The sequence below is a fragment of the Sturnira hondurensis genome, unplaced genomic scaffold, assembly GCF_014824575.4.
Source record: "Sturnira hondurensis isolate 20B ecotype Veracruz unplaced genomic scaffold, ASM1482457v3 Scaffold0008908, whole genome shotgun sequence".
Classification (NCBI taxonomy): domain Eukaryota; kingdom Metazoa; phylum Chordata; class Mammalia; order Chiroptera; family Phyllostomidae; genus Sturnira; species Sturnira hondurensis.
In genome coordinates, this window is record NW_028081539.1 from 3,152,346 (window position 1) to 3,169,260 (window position 16,915).

At 39.0% G+C, this 16,915-nt stretch overlaps 1 protein-coding gene across 2 annotated transcripts in view; it reads right to left on the reverse strand.

The window, feature by feature from the left end:
* Window positions 1-16,915, reverse strand: part of PRIM2 (DNA primase subunit 2) — a 294,335-nt gene that overhangs the window by 89,433 nt on the left and 187,987 nt on the right. For both annotated transcript variants that reach the window (XM_037056323.1, XM_037056324.1), the window contains exon 10: window positions 12,958-13,143. In XM_037056323.1, the coding sequence (XP_036912218.1) occupies window positions 12,958-13,143 (186 nt within the window). The remainder of the gene's footprint in view (window positions 1-12,957; window positions 13,144-16,915) is intronic.

Here is a 16,915-nt window from a genome sequence, read left to right on the forward strand (position 1 = left end):
ATCAAAACTATGAACATTAAAATGGCAACAAGTTCACAACTATCAAGAACTGAATCTAAAAAACAGTAAGCAAACAACCAAAACAGAAACAGAATCAGAGATACAGAGAACATTTGGAGGGTTGTCAGCTGGGAGGGGGGAGTGGAGAGAATCCACCTGTGCATGGATTAAGAAGCATAAATGGTAGGTACAGAATAGACAGGGGGAGGTTAAGAACATATAGGAAATGGAGAAGCCAAAGAACTTACATGTATGATCCATGGACATGAACTAATGGCAGGGGTTGACCGGAGGGTATGGGGGTACTAGGCAGAAGGGGCAAAGGAGAAAAATTGGGACAACTGTAACAACAAAATCAATAAAACTATTTTTAAAAATAAAAAGATAATAGTTTATCCATCTTTAACGCATCAATTTTACCTGGAAGGATTGTGAAACCACAAACTATTGGCTCCAGGTTCCCTGAGTCTGATCCAGAGAGTTGAATTTCCAGATGATGCTGAGCTGATGCTCTTGGTACATTCCTGGGAGAACCCGGGGTCTTATTTAACAAAAACCCAAGTGATAAATATGCCTCATACATTCATGCTCCCCCCATCAGCACCAGCCAAATATTTAATCCTTCGGTAGTCAATTTTTAACAACGTAAGTCATGATGCAAGCTGGGTTCTGGGACAAGAGATAAGCTTTTTAAATAGTGTTAAATGTTCCTTGACCCAATTATAACAACATGTAGTACACCTTAAGTATGCTATCATCAGGACAGGAACTCAGCTATATAAAATGAACATGATCTACGCTGTACTTACTATCCAGTGCAGCCAGGTCAAAGCCATTCGAACAACAACAATGTAAGCAATCTGATTAAGAGGACACAGTGCTTTGAATTTATTATAAGAATTATCCAGTTCAATTTATTTTTAACAAAGCTAGTGGCTGAAGTGATTTAATATCCAAGTTCCAAGTGAACAGATATTATAGCAGTATGTACGTCCATGCTATAAACCGAAGTTTGATTAATGCATCTCTCGTACACAGCATGAGGCTTTTTCTCAGGTACACTAGCATGTAAATAATTACAACTAAGAAACACTTGCATAAAACTACACTGAGATTAATTAAATATAGTTTATTTACAGAAAGCATAGATGCACTTCTTTTAGGAATCTAAGAAATTATTTAAAGAATAGGATACTCAAAGCTTTGAATACCTCTTAGAGAATCATTCACAAATCCAAAGGATGCTATTTGACAACCCAAATGCAATTTAACTGTCCCCAACTCCCACTGACAAGGGTAACTGAAAAGGCTTTACTTAAAACATTTTAATACATCATAAATATTTATACTCAATATATGCAATTAAATCTCTCAGCATAAGAACCCCACATTATGAAATTAATATTATTGGAGTAAAGTATACCCTAAAGCAACTACTTTGTTATAAGGTCATTCATAACAACAGAATATTCTCTTGCAAATGGTTGACATTTTAATACTAAAAGCCTTTATACTCTAGTACAATATGCATCCAAATTAAAACAATATTCAAATATACTGACCAGGTAAAATTCAAGAAGTCTGAAAGCACAGATTTAAGAATGACAACAACCAAAAATCACAACCACCCCAAACCAGCTGACAAAAGAGAGAAAAAAGACTCAGTGAATGACAAATTATAAAGTAATAGAAGACAAATAGTGAAAAAGCTGACAATGCTCTGCCTCCCTCACCCCTTGCTCACTGTACCTTCTTACCCTTGCTCATCTCTCTACAAATCCATGCCATTCACTTCCTTCAAACCCTAACTCAAAATGATCTTGAACAAATCTGAAACGTGGTCTACTTTAATAATTTCCTTCCTCCACATTACCTCAATAATACCTTCCCTTTCTCTGTGTTTTGAAATTGTTTCCTAGTTACATCTATCTCTCAACTCATCCTATTACCAAATAGGTTAAAGATGAAAATCTTAATCAAATGAATTGTTCATTTTTAAAAAATCAATACTGGCCCAGATGATCAGAAATCCATATTTAGAGGCCAAATTAATTTGTACCAAGTGAGAAAATAAGTGAAATTTTTGTTTATATTATTTTTTGTCAATATACTTTAAAACATTCCCAGATTCACTATAAAATTTTAGTAAATATTTAAATTATAAAACTATATATATGTTTATGTATTTCATATGAGATAAATGAAATTACTAGCATATATATGAAATTTTTTGTATATATGTTTAACTAAATTACTGTTATCAATTGAGCCTTACAGCTGACCTGACCCCAGTTGGCAGTTACCACTTCCTCCTGGCCTACTAATCCATCCATCTTTGGCAATTATTTTTATAACAAATGCCATATGATTTCGCTCATATGTGGAATCTAATGAACAAACTGAACTAACAAGCAAAACAGAGACAGACTCATAGATAGAGAGCAGGCTGACATTTCGGGTGGGGGTGAGGAGTAGGGAGTTAGGGGGTGGAGGGATCGAGCAAAAAAGAAAGAGGATTCATAGACATGGAGAAGAGTGTGGTGGTTATGGGGGTGGGGGGTGGGGGGTGGGGGGTGGAGGTGGGTCAAGGTGGAAGAGGGCATAAGGGGGATAAATAGTAATGGAAATAAATACCATAAAAAGAATTAACATTAAAAAATAATAAAAATAATTTAAAAAACACCTAAGTCTACAGACTCATCTCTAGCCGTGATCACACCTTTACTGCTCAGGGTCCCATCACCAAAAGGGTGGGCTACACTCTCTCATCTAAGGTCCTTTGACGATGCTGCTCCCTCAACATGGTATTTCACTTATTTCTCTGGCTAACTCCTTAATTTTCCCTGGCAAATATAACATCTTCACTCAGTGACACACTCAGTAACTATTCTCCTTTCTATTAGCTCCTCCTCCTGTTCTGTAGAATCCTATGACCACCTCTACCACAGCAATTACTATGGTGAGTTTGTATATTTTTATTTATCCAGTTTTCCCAGGAGACTGAAAAGTCCTCATAGAGAAGGGCTTGTGTCCTGTCCGCTGTGAACACTCAATAAAAAGCTGCTGAATGGTCGATGAAAGTAGACAGAGTATACATATGTGTATGCATATGTGTATGCTGAAAGTAGACAGAGTATACATATGTGTATGCATATAAATATATATGCATATTTCTGTACTCTTAACAAGACATAATTTGACAACTATAATTTCCATATTTGTAACTGCATATATATTTCTAGACATTAATAATGATAATAATGCTTACCACTTCTTGTATAGCTACATATTCTTCCAACCTGTATTTTGATTTAGAGAAATACATGGAAGACAACAAATTTGGCTAGCTACTAAAATTAGTATTAATACTTTAGAACTTTTGAGAAGTATAGCTCTACCTAAAAAGAAACAAAGATGATTTCTTTTCTCTTACTAAAAGCCACTTATAAAGCCTGGGCAGACTTTTACTGAACACTCAGCAAACACCGATGGGTTGCCAGGTCCTGTGCTAAGCCCTTGAGACCCACAGTGGAAAAGTCATAGTCCCTGAACTCAAGTGATGCGAAACCCAGTCCTAAGACACACATGCGACAAAGACGGCAGTTACAAAGATGGTGCATACAAAGTTCAATAAGCGTAGATCAGTATAGCTATTCTAGTCCCAATTTAGCAGGGAAAAAAATGAAAACTGCAGTTTCTGAACAACTAACTAAGTGTAACACAATAAACTAGAAGCCCTATCCTCTACTATGATAACCTTTTTTTAAACCACGGACCCCTTTGGCAAGCCCATGGTGAGAAATGCCTTCTAACTTATAAAATCAATTGTTCCTATGCAAACTTCAGGTCCTACTGAAATGCTTGCTTTAATTCAGCATCAAGTTCACTATAAATGAGATAACAGCATATTAACAAACAGTTATATAGTCCTGATTTATGTAAAGGCATTTGGGAAAAACAGATTTTCCATGAATTTATATCTATGAGGACTTATTCTTCAGGTCACTCAATGAGCAATAATTAAGTGCCTACTATGATTCAGGCACTGTTTCAGGTGCATAAACATGCAACAATGAACAAGAAAGACAAGACGCCTGCTTTCATGTGGTTTTTATTCTAATTGTAGGATACAGATAATAAATTAATAAATATGATCAGTGATAAGTACCCTAAATTGTAAAAGCAGAATCTAGCAGCAAGTAACCAGAAGATACATAAGGCAGCACCTCTTTCTATCACTAATACCATACGCTGGACTATGTATGCTAGTCTAAATATGGTTTTAAAAGATGAGAAAAATAATCCAAAGTAACAATTCTGAGTAAGCATTTTATAGTCAGTTGGCTCCTTTTCACATCCATAGAGGGACCGAGTATATCGTATTCCTAATAAAAGACAACTAACAGTGAGCCTCACACATTAAGTTGCTTCTACAACCACGTTATTACTATTCAAAAATGTCTGAATGAGAAAACGAGACTGTGTACATCACAAATTGATTAACCTTAATAATAAGTATCTAGAGACATGCTCTTTTAATATTTATACTCTGGATGACAGTTACCTAATACAGTTTTAGATTATTTTGAAATATGGACAACAAATCCCCCCTCTAACTTTAAGCAAAACCTCAGATGGACAAGTATTCCAAGTATGAAACAAACAAACAAAAAAAGCCAACTAAATAAATGCCTGCAACAGAAGCAAAGGAAGGAGGGAGAAAGAGACAGACACTGATTAGGCAATCAATTCATGAAGAATGGAGCTTAATTTTAGAAAGGAGGTAGTGAAAAGAGATATTTAGTGTAGGACAGTGTGACCTGAGAAGGTGGTAGTGATGACTGTTAACAGCTAAAATGTGTGTGAGGGACAAAGCCCTTCTCTGTTGCCTCAAAAATAATGGCTAAGTACCCACGATTTCTGCTCAGATGCATAAAGCAAGGTATCTCAAATAAGTCCCAATGAGGACATAAGCATAAAGAGAAAAAAATCAAATATATGGTCATTCAAGAAACAACAGCAAAGGAGAACTGCAGTCGAAACTGGCCGAGTTACCACAACACCGTCTTGCATTGTCAGGAAGTAAGCCATTCGACAGAAGCGACTGCTCCAATCCTTCCTAGGGTTCTCACTGAGTCCTTCAGAGCACTGCAAAAAATGTCTAACGTACAGTACATCCTCCATGCTGACTCTTTATCAATAGTACTTAAGCCACCAATTTCTACATCTCATAACAGTATTTTTAATTGTGTGTGCAATTAACAAAGAGGTACAAATACGAAACAGAAGAGAATATTTAATAAACTAAAAGATACTATATTACATTTTACTGCAAAAAATATGTAAGAGATATAACTGAGAAAAACATGAACCTGTATTTACAAATACAGACTCTAAAATAGAACACTAGACAGACACCATAAATCATAAGTATAATTTATAATCTTTTGTCAAAATAATAGATTTGCTATCATCAATAATAAGCTAATGAATATACAAACTGCTATATATTATCTAGAAAGGTAAAAATAGTTACTGATTTCCTTTTGCAATAATTTTTTAAGAAAACTTTTACAGTGCAAAATAAAAATCCCATTCAAGAACTATTTTCAAGCACACAGGTTTAAAAATAACTAAATACCGATGACACTTCTACATAGGCCATCCCAGATGCATATAAAAACAGGCAGTTCAGTGAGCGGGTGTGCAAGTCAAAGGCCTAGTATTTAGGGCAAGTTTTCTCTTCTGTCACTTTCGTCTTCCCCCCTCCCAATGCACAGCACACGCCATTTCAAAATGCTAACTCTGCTTCTCTCTTTTCACTTCAAAATCATGGCCTCACTTTCTCCGCAGTTCATAAGATTTATCCACTGAGATGATTAATTTTGTGTCAATTTGACTGGGCCACAGAGTGCCCAGACTTTCATTAAACATTATTCTCCAGAGTGTTTCTGGATAAGATTAACATTTGAATTTGTAAACTGGGTATGACAGATTGGTCCCTGGCAGCGGTGGGACTAGGCCAATACCAATGTTTGGAAGATAGGAATAAAACAAAAGGGCCGACCCCCCAGGAACAGGGCACTTCCTCCGGCCTGCCTTAAGCTGGGGCATGGACTTGTCCCTGCCTTCGGATTCAAGCTGAAATACTAGCTCTTCCTGGGTCTTAGGCCTCCTTGCCCTTGACTGGAACTGGCATTCCTGAGTCTCCAGAATGCTGACTGAGGATCTTGGGACTTCTCTGCCTCCACAAGCGCACGAGCCATTCCTTATGATCTCTTTCAATATACATGCATTCGACTGGTTCTGTTTCCCTGGAGAGCCCTAATACTCCTTCCTACTTAATATACAAATTCTTCATAAAATATCAAAAACAGTTTGAAGTAATAATATGCAAGATCAATGACAAAGCAAGATACACAGCTTCATGAGAGTCTGATCTAAAACCTTTCCTAACAGTCATTTCATGGCATACATCAAATCTTTAAAACTGTCTGCAGTTTTCACCAGGTAATTTTATTACCTGATGAATATATACAGAAGACATAATCAGAACTATAATAAAAGATTTATGTGCTCAGGATATCCATCGCAATAACATTTATGACAGAGTCAAAGAAATACAACCATATGTCCAATAATAGGGGAATGTTAATTAACCATATTAAATCACTTTCAAAGGATGTGTTGTCTGACAGCTAACCCAAATGTATTTTTCAAAAATTACTCAGCAACACTGGGAAATAATCATAGTGTAATGTCAAAATAAAAAACGGGGGCAAGCACAATGGTATCTGGCTACCTAGGTTACAGAGAAAGGCTAAATGTTCACAGTAATTATTTCCTAATAAGGAAATGGCAGGTAATTTTTTTGTATTTTTCATATTTTCTATAATCAGAATGTTACCTTTAAAGATAGGGATAACTGTAATAGCATAAACAATAAAATGCAATAAAAATATATAATAGAAGTCTAATAACAGAATCCAAATTTGTGTTTAAGGAAAACCCTATTAAATAATAAATTAAGACTCTATATGCTTACAATGAAAACAGTTTGTAAAACAAATCTATAAAAACTGTAAGAGCTTTTGATATATTGTAAAAGAATCTTAACTCATAAAAACATATGAAGCTTGAGACATGTGGACTGAATTGCATCCTCCTAAAATTAAACGTTGAAGCCCTAACTTGAAATTGTGACTGTATTTGGAGATAGGGCATTTAAACAGGTAAGGAAGGTTCAGTAAGATGGTAAGGGTAGACAGTAATCCCTTCTGATTGGTGTCTTTATAAGAAGTAAAGACAGGGCAGTGAGGGCACAGGGAAAAGGCCAGGTGAGCACACAGAAGGTGGCTACCTGGAAGTTAGGGAGACAGGCTTCAGAAGAGACAAACCTGCCAACACCTTGATCTTGGATTGCACATCTCCAGAACTAGAGAAAATAATTTCTGTTGTTTACGGCACCTGTCTATGCTATTTTGTTACGGTAGCACTACCACACTAATATAATACATAATAAATTGTTATAAAATATACTTGGGGAACTTCCAGTCAACATGGCGGCGTAGGCAGGTTTGGCTCGCCTCTTCATACAACCACAACAAAATCAGAACTAAAATATAGAACAACCATTGCTCAGAACTGACAGAAATCAAGTGGAATCAAGTCTGAAAACTATGAAATTAAAGAAACCATATCCATCCAGACTGGTAGGAGGGGCACAGATACAGAATGGGCTGGCTGGTCCCACACCCACGCGTGGTGGATAAAAATTCAGGAGGGATATCTTGGGAACGAGGAGTCCCAGCCCGACACCAGGCCCCCTAACCAAGGTTCCAGTGCCAGGAAGATTGGTCCCCACAATGTCTGGCTGCAAAAACCAGCAGGGATTGAATGGGTGGAAGAAACTGCTGGAGCCCCAAGTAGTTTCTCCTAAAGAACCCACACATGGACTCAGCTACTCACTCACTCACTCCCCTCGGAGCTCTAGCACCAGGATAGCTGCTTGAAAGGCACCGGCAGTACACAGGGAAAAACTGTAGTGTCTGCCATCAAGGTGAACAGAGGCCAGTGTCCCTTTCCTGGGCCCTCTCTCCACAGAGCCCGCAGACTGTTGCCTATCTGAGACTCCATCAACCTTGCTAACACTGTTTTACCAGCCTTGGAGACCCCCAGAGACTCTACCCAACCCAACCTATGGACCTACTCAAGCTGCTTTTCTGTGTGAATGGTTGGTCTTGGCTCATTCTTTACAACTTCCTAAATCCTCTAAAACAAGTAGCTGGCCTCAGTGACCCCAGCCAGAAACTAGCAGCCTAGATGCATAGCCTGGCTTTGCCTCGGTATCTCCAAGCCCAGCACAAGTAGCAGCCATCTCATACTGCTTTGTAACTCAGGCAGGGTGGCTCTGGGCAAAACACAGGTGGGGATTTACCTTGGCCTGCATCACCTGGGAAACTCCAGGGCCAGCATATCCATTGGATAGTTACAGACCACGTCAGAGTACCACAGCCAATCCTTGCAACTGACTGGCCTGGGTAAATCCCTCCCATTGATCTGCCAACAGAAACGAAGGCTCAACTACAAGAAGAGGGTGTACTCAGCTCACACAAAGGGTACACCTCAAGTACCCAGCTTGGGTGATAGGGGAGTCTGTGCCACCGGACCCTACAGGACACCTTCTACATTAGGCCACACTACTGAGACAGGGAGTCATAGCCCCTCAACCTAATACACAGAAACAAACACAGGGAGGTTGTCAAAATAAGCAGAAAAAGAAACATGGTCCAAATGAAAGGACAGATCAAAACTCCAGGAAAAGAGCTAAATGAAATGGAGATAAGCAATCTGTCAGATGTTGAGTTAAAAAAACTGGTTATAAGCACGTTCAAGGAACCTAGTGAGGACCTCAACAGCACAAAAAAAGACCAAATCAGAAGTGAAAGATACACTAATTGAAATAAAGAACAATTTACAGGGAAACAACAGTAGGGCAGATGAAGCCAAGAATCAAATCAAATTATTTGGAACATAAGGAAGCAAAAAACAACCAATCAGAACAAGAAGAAGAAAAGAGAATTTAAAAAACAGGGTAGTGTATGCAGCCTATGGGACAACTTTAAGCAATACAACATTCGCCTCATAAGGGTGCTAGAAGGAGAAGAGAAAGAGCAAGAAATTGGAAATCTATTAAAAAAGTAATGAAAGAAACTTCCCTGATCTGGTGAAGGAAAGAGATATGCAAGTCCAGGAAGCACAGAGAGCCCCAAACGACATGGATGCAAAAAGGCCCACCCCAAGATGCATCCTAATTAAAAGGCCAAAGGTTGAAAGAGATGAAAAGGAGTGTAGAAAAATGGGTGAGAGGCAAGGGAATTAAGAAGTACAAATGGGTAGTTACAGTATAGGAAATGTAAAGTACAGTATAAGAAATGGAGTAGCCAAAGAACTTACATGTGTGACCTATGGACACGAACAAGGGTAAGAGAATTACATGAAAGAGTTACAGGTCCAGGGTGGAAAGTAGCAAAGGGGTAAAAATCAGGTCAAATATAATAGCATGAGCAATAAAATATAATTTAAAGAATAAAAAAGAAATAAATTAAATATTTTTAAAAAGAGACAAATGTACTTGGTAAATATCTTTGGTTTTATCATTTATCTTTACCAGGAAGAAGAATCCGAGAAATACAATAGTAAAAAATTTACTTCGGCCCTGGCTGGTATAGCTCAGTGGATTGAGCGCAGGCCTGCGAACCACACGATTGCAGTTCGATTCCCAGTTAGGGCACATGCCTGGGTTGCAGGCCAGTTCCCAGCAGGGGACTCACAAGAGGCAACCATACATTGATGTTTCTCTCCCTCTCTCCTTCCCTTCCCCTCTAAAGATAAATAAATAAAATCTTTAAAAAAAATTTACTTCGTAGCACAGTGCCATGGCTTTAAAGAGGCAAGAAACCATATTTGCAAAATAAAATGTCATTAGCTAGTACAATTAAATAAAGAATAGGATTGGGAACGTGAGTATCATAGATAAATTTAAAAACAGTTCTTTCAATATCTACCTAAAAATGCTTCATAATATAATTCAATATAACACAATAGAAAACATTTTAAATTGTTTTCACTTTGTTACTATCTCCTAGTCCTGAAAATGACATTATATGGGCATATATGTAATCAGACTTCTAAGAAAACCTATTAATATAATCATCACTCAAACCTATATTCCACTGCAGAAACTGGAGAAGAAAAAATGGAAACTTCTATACAAATATACAAGAAGAAGCTGGCATGCTGATAAATATAAAAACAAAAGTAGGAAATAAGACAGAATCAACTGTCATCAAAAGACTTGAACTAAGAGTCAGAAATAGAGCAGGAGATTGGCTCATAGATTTGTGCGAAGATACCAACTTGTCAACCACAAACGCATGCTTCAGACAAGCGAACAGACGACTGCGTACACGGCCAGCGCCAGACGGCCAGCACAGAGATCAAACAGAAGCTGTATTCTCTCAGCCAAACAAGACCAGGAGCAGATTGCGGTGCTGACCATGAACTGGTAACAACAAACATTAGAGTAAAGCCAAAGAAAGCACTAAAGAAACTGTAGTGTCAAAATACAATGTAAAAAACACCGCTGCTGGATTTGAAGTCCACATAAAAAACAGATTGCACAGTTACATTTAATAGGCCAAGAACCAGAAGAACTAAGCCTAGAAATATTATCATGGAAGAATGTGAAAAAAAAAACACGCCAGAAGTAAAAACAAAAGATAAATCGAGATGGGTAACAGAAGAAATGCTAAAAATTGTTAGTGGCAAACAAGAGGCAAGTGCAAAAGGTGACAAAGGCAGGGTTAGGATCCCGAACTCGCTTCTCAACAGCTGTCACGTAAACATGAGGGGAATTATTACAATGGCAATGTAAGGAGTTAGAAGAGGACAATTACAAAGGAAAAACAGAGACTGCTACCAAAAGATTCAAGAAATCAAAGGGAAATTCAAGCCAATAAGGAAGCGCATTATCTAGCCAGGAAAAAAAATAAAGAGCAGGTAGAAACAGTGTATTGAAAATACAAAAGGAGGACAGATACCTTTGAAGAGGATTCCTGGGGAAAAGAATCTGTAATACTAGAAAGTGAAGCGAAAGCTGCCCTGAAAGTACTGGGAAGAAATAAGTCACCTTGGTAAAGGGCAGCCAATAGAAGTATTTCGGGTCGCAGAGACTGAATTTGTCATAATGCTTACAAAAACATGTCTAGAATGTGGAAAGCAAAACAATGACCTACAGACTGGATACAGCCAATATACAGCCCAATCTTCAAGAACGGAGATACCAAGGAGTACAGGACCACTGCTCTGATTTCCCACCGAGTAAAGTGAAGCTCAAGGTGACCTAACAAAGCGTCCTACCTTCCGTGGAGCAAGAAATGCCAGAAGTTCAAACTCGATTCAAACAAGAAAGAGGCAGGCGAGATCTAATTGCAAACGTTCACTCAATACTGGAGCGCCCCATACAATTTCAGAAGAGAGTTACTCTATGTTTTACAGACTACATACAGTAAAGCCTTTGACTGCGTAGATCCTAAAAAGCCATGGGTTGTCCGAGAGAAATGGGTGTGCCGCAGCCCTCAACTGTCCTGATGAGTGGCCTGTATTGTGGACAGGAAGCCACTGTCAGGACAGAACAGGAAGAGACAGGATGGTTTCCTACAGACAGAGGTGTCAGACAAGGGTATATTTTATCTCCTTATTTGCTGTACATAGAACATATCATCATGGAGGGAGAAAGAGTAAATTTTGATATAAGGAATCCCAGTAACCTAAGATATGCAGATGACACCATCGTCCTGGCAGAAAGAGGCAGTGATGTGGAAAGACTTCTGACGGAAGTGAAAGACGTGCCAAGGCAGGACTGCGTTTGAACTGCAAGATATAGAGCTTTGTAGAAGGACACAACTTTAACACAGACCATGGAGATGTCAAAATTGTCAAAGATTTTGCTTGCTCTAGTTTAGTCATCAATTCAAATGGAGATTGCAGCTAAGAAATTGAAGCAGCAAGGGAAGAATTAAAAAAGATCACCAAGAGCAGAGATGTGTCATTAGAAGTCAAAGCTAAGATCACCCACACCCAGTAGTCCCAGTTTCTATGCACAGATGTGAAAGCTGGACAGTGAAGACAGCTACCAGGGGAAAGACTGGTGCATCTGCAATACGATGTGGGAGAGCTCTGTGAATAATACCCCGATGGCCAGAAAGACGAACCAGTGGGCCCAAGAGCAAATTAAGCCTGAAACATCCCTAGAGGCAAAAATGACAGCACGGAGGCTGTCCAACTTCTGGCATGTCATTTTGGCAGGGCTATTTTGGAAAAAAGAATAACACTTGGGAAAAATAGAAAACAGCAGGAAACAGGAAGACCGTGCATGAAATGGATTGATTCCATGACAGAAGCCATAGGTATGAGTCTACAGGAGCGGAGCAGGGCCGTTGAGGACAGGACCTCGTGGATATCGCTCAGGCACAGGATTGCCGGGAGTCGGAGCTGACTCACTGGCATGTCCGCACACATATATTTGTATACTATATACACATATACAGTCCTACAGAAATATAACTCAGAAAGTAATTTCAGTCTTGTAACAACCACTCGCAGTATACCTACAGAGGAAAAGACTCTGCATTTAGGTATTGCTTTACACCTTACACTGCTGTCTCAACCTTCCCCTTAGAATTAATGTAACTCTCCCAATTTTTTGTTTAGCATCTATTAGACTAAAAAAAAATGAGAGGTCTTTTGTTTGGTTTTGTTTTCACCTAAAAGAAATTGTAAACATGTTCTTTTAGAATTATCAAGTACATTTCAGGAGCATATTCAAAAAAACATATCACTGAGTTTTCAGACCCAAGTAAAATTTCAATGACTGCTCCCATTCTCCATTATTACCTTGTCTGGATCCATCTTTCCCCTGATAAATTCCTGCTTCCAGAACTGCAATGCCTGCTCCAGTGTCAAGCCAATGCCCTTCAGGAAGAGGCCGTACTGCATTCGGCCTCCATGACGAAGATGGTGGTTTTCCCGCAAGGCTTTGTGCAGCTGACGCATGCAAGGTGGAAAGGACTTGGCGGAAAGCTACAAGAAAAACAGAGGTTTCGGTTATACAGAAGATTTATCAAGTCAGTCACAGTATTTGTTGCAAATTCAATCTAATTTGCAAATTGCAAATTCAGTCTAATTGGGCTAAAAACACAAATTATAAGAATTACTGTCTTACTGTGATTATAGATGAACTTTTTATTACTATTTTTATGTTGATTACATGTTGAAATTATAAATATTTTGGTTTGGTGGTTAAATAAAATATTAAAATTTATTCAGACAAATTCTTTTCAAAAATTTTGATTAAACTTTTTCTTTTGAGAAATTATAGATTCGCACGTAGTTGGAAGAAATAACACAGAGATATTATCACATACCCAGTTCCCCCCAAAGGTAATATCTTATAAAACTAAATTATATCATCACATCCAAGATACTGACATTGACATAATGCACTAGTCTTAGTTAGGTTTCCTCAGTTAACCTTCTGTGTGCATTTCTGTAGTTTATTTAGTTTTATGTAATTCTGTCACATGAAACACACGCGGGTTCTGGCCTCCACCACCACAGTCAAGATGCAGAGCGGTTCCATCCTCGTGAGGACCCCTCATGTTTCTCTTTCATAACCGCCCCCACCTACCTTCTGCACCCCCCCAGCCCCTAACCCTTGACAACCATTCATCTATCTCTGTCAATTTGTCATTTCAAGCATGTTATGTAGTCAGAGAGTATGTAATGCTTTGGGATTAGGTTTTCACCCAGGATAACTCCCACAAAATTCCTCTTAGGTTCTATGGGCTTCAACAGTTCACTCCCTTTCTATTGTTGAGTAATATTCCATGGTATAGCTAAACCACAATTTGTTTACCCATGCACTTGTTTTAGGGCATTTGGGCTATTTCCAGTTTGGGTTGATTTCAATTAAATGAATGCACAGGTTTTTGTGTGATCATAAAATTTAATTTCCCTGGAATAAATGTTCAAGAGTACAGTTGCTGAATCACAGATAAATTTTTTAAAACAACCCAAATACAAAGTAGAACACTAAAATAAGAGAAATGGTTCTCAGAAGAAATACTCAAATAAATGTAGTAAAGAAATCAACGGTTCAAACAAAGTACAGGTCATTCCTTTAGCATCAAAGGTGATATCGTTGTGTGCTTTCAATTCAACTGTTTCATTCATGGTCTCAAATGCATTCTCTCAGACTTGCTCAAATACCCTCTTCCTGCCACTTGAATCCTCGCCTCCTCAGCTATTCCTTGGCAAGTTCAACTTTCCCTCTGAGCAGGAGCAGGTCGCACTTTGCTCGAGGTTCCTGCTCCCTCTAGTGGTGACGCAGTTTCTTCATCCTTACACAGCAACAACCAAATTTTTCCATCCCCAACCTAATTCTTAGTCAGGTACCTAACCTCCCTGGGCAGCCTTACTGAAAAGCCCTCTGCGTGAACATTCTTGTTCCTTCATACTATTACAAAATCATTTTTCTTAACTATTGTTCTAATTCAAAACATCAATGAATATTCAACATCCTTAGTATGAATATGCAAGTTTCCCTCAATGTCTATAGTGAACCACTTTTCAATTGTGTGTCACAGAACAAATATTTATTGGATGTTTTGGGTAACAAGAAGGTTAATAAAACATAATTTCCCCTGCTATTCAGTTAAGTGAATGAAGGAGGCCTCCAACGGGGGCATCAATCAAATGCCGCGGAAGATGGGGACAGGGTGGGGTGGAAGAGGCCCGTTTGTGACTCCACAACACGCACGCTCTGCCCCAGCCAGCTGGGTTATTCCAAGCTCACAACGTTGTGGTTTGTACCTCCTCACTGTTCTCACTCCACCGGCCCTGCCTGGTACAGTCTTGCCACTCCCTATGCCATCCAGCCAAAACCCAGCCGTTCATCAAGACCCAGCACAACTACTTCCTTTGGCGCAATTCTTAGATGAGTTTTTACTCATTCGATCATCAAATATCCACTGAATACAATTATGTGTACAATCCTGGGCAGCCAGCAATGAACAAAGAAGGCAAATACTCTATTGCCAGAGAAGCTGTATTCTCATGGGAGGAGATAGACAATAAACAGACATAAGTGAAAAAAGATAACGTCTGATTCCAAAAGCACTGGAAATAAAACAGAATAATGGGGTCAAGTATAAAAAGGAGAGGAGTACTTTAACTTGCATGGCCAGGGAAGCCCCTCTGAGGAGATGGCACTGCAGCTAAGACATACATTTAAGTAGGACTCCAGGCAAACACATACCCAAGATACTGCTCCAGTGAAGGACACACTGCAAAGGCCCTGAGAAGAAAGGAGCTTGTGTGCTAACGAGAGCACAAGGAGGCCCGTGTGGCTACGGCACAGTGAGCGAGCCAGAATGAGGAAGTCAGTGTTGAAATAAGTACACGTGCCTTCAGTGGCCATACTCATGAGTTTGGATTTTAGTCTAAATGTGATGCAAACCCAATAGAGGGTAATGAACAGAAGGCTGACGTGGTCTGATACACAAAGAGAACTCTGGTTGTCACGTAGTGAACAGAATATACAGAAGCAAGAATGAAAACAGGAGGAACAATTAAAAGAGGTTTTGGCAATAATCCAAATAATGGAAATGAAAAGATAAGGTCTAGGTGTAGTCACCGTGGGATGGAAAAATGACTATGGATATCGAGCTGACAAGGAATTAGAAGGCCAGGGTATGGGATGAGTTATCAGTGTGGATGTTGCAGAGGTCAAGAACAGTAACAGGAGTACTGCTAGTACCAAAGCCCATGGCCAAATGCTAGAGCCATCAATGAGGGCAAGGATCATGAAATATCAGGGGAAATAGCAGGATCACAGGGGTTTAAAGGAGCTGGCAGTTCTGACCTTGGTAGGCAGAGAAACAGTTTAGAAGTGGTACCGTGGACTGAGGAAGGCGCACCCCATACTTACGTAGGGTGTGGGAGAAAAAAGCAGCTTCTACTTGAAAGAGGCTACAGGGCAAAGTGTCATCAAGAGAGCCAGACTACAGTTAGAAAAGAAATCTAAAGGAAACATTTAGAAAAAAACTGAGAACATCAAGGGCTATACTAATGGCACGCCACAGTGAAGGTCAGACGATGCAAACACGGAGTAAGGAAGAGATCCAGGTAAGGATCTATCTGTACCACTTAGCACAGGATCTCGGTCCCAGCAAGGTCAATGAAGATAGAGGTATTTTCTGTTTTATTCATCTCTGCATCCACAACACAGTGGCTGGAGCCTAACTGGTGGGCTTAATACATACTCACTAAACGAATTAATAAATCATATTTCTGTATCTTCCTACAGTAGCCAACCAAGTTCACATTTGCTTGTGAATGTGACAGGACTAGAAATATAATTGACTTCTAACCATTCACATAATATAAACACAATCATATGTCAGGGGAAGTGTTAGAGATTTCAAATCAACTGCATAAGGTAGGCAATCCTATTGTATCTCTTGACATATTAACTGCAAGTGTTGAGAATAATTTTTCCAATAGGTAAGACCTACTCATTCTGGTCTCTAAAAACTCATCATCTCTCCCTACTCATCTTGTTAGAATTCTTGTTTCCAAGCATTAAAATCTCAGTATATTTTCAATTTATTGTAAATAATTTGGTAATCGTCTAAACAAAGATTATTTGTGGCCCCTTTATTTTCCACTCTTCGGATAAAGGGGAAATTCAACTGTGCATTAAAGAGAAACCCTACGGACTACAGTCAAGCATGCTACTCCTTCACCCTACTAGAGAACCAGAGAGTGAAGCTGGGGTGTGCTGACCAGGAAT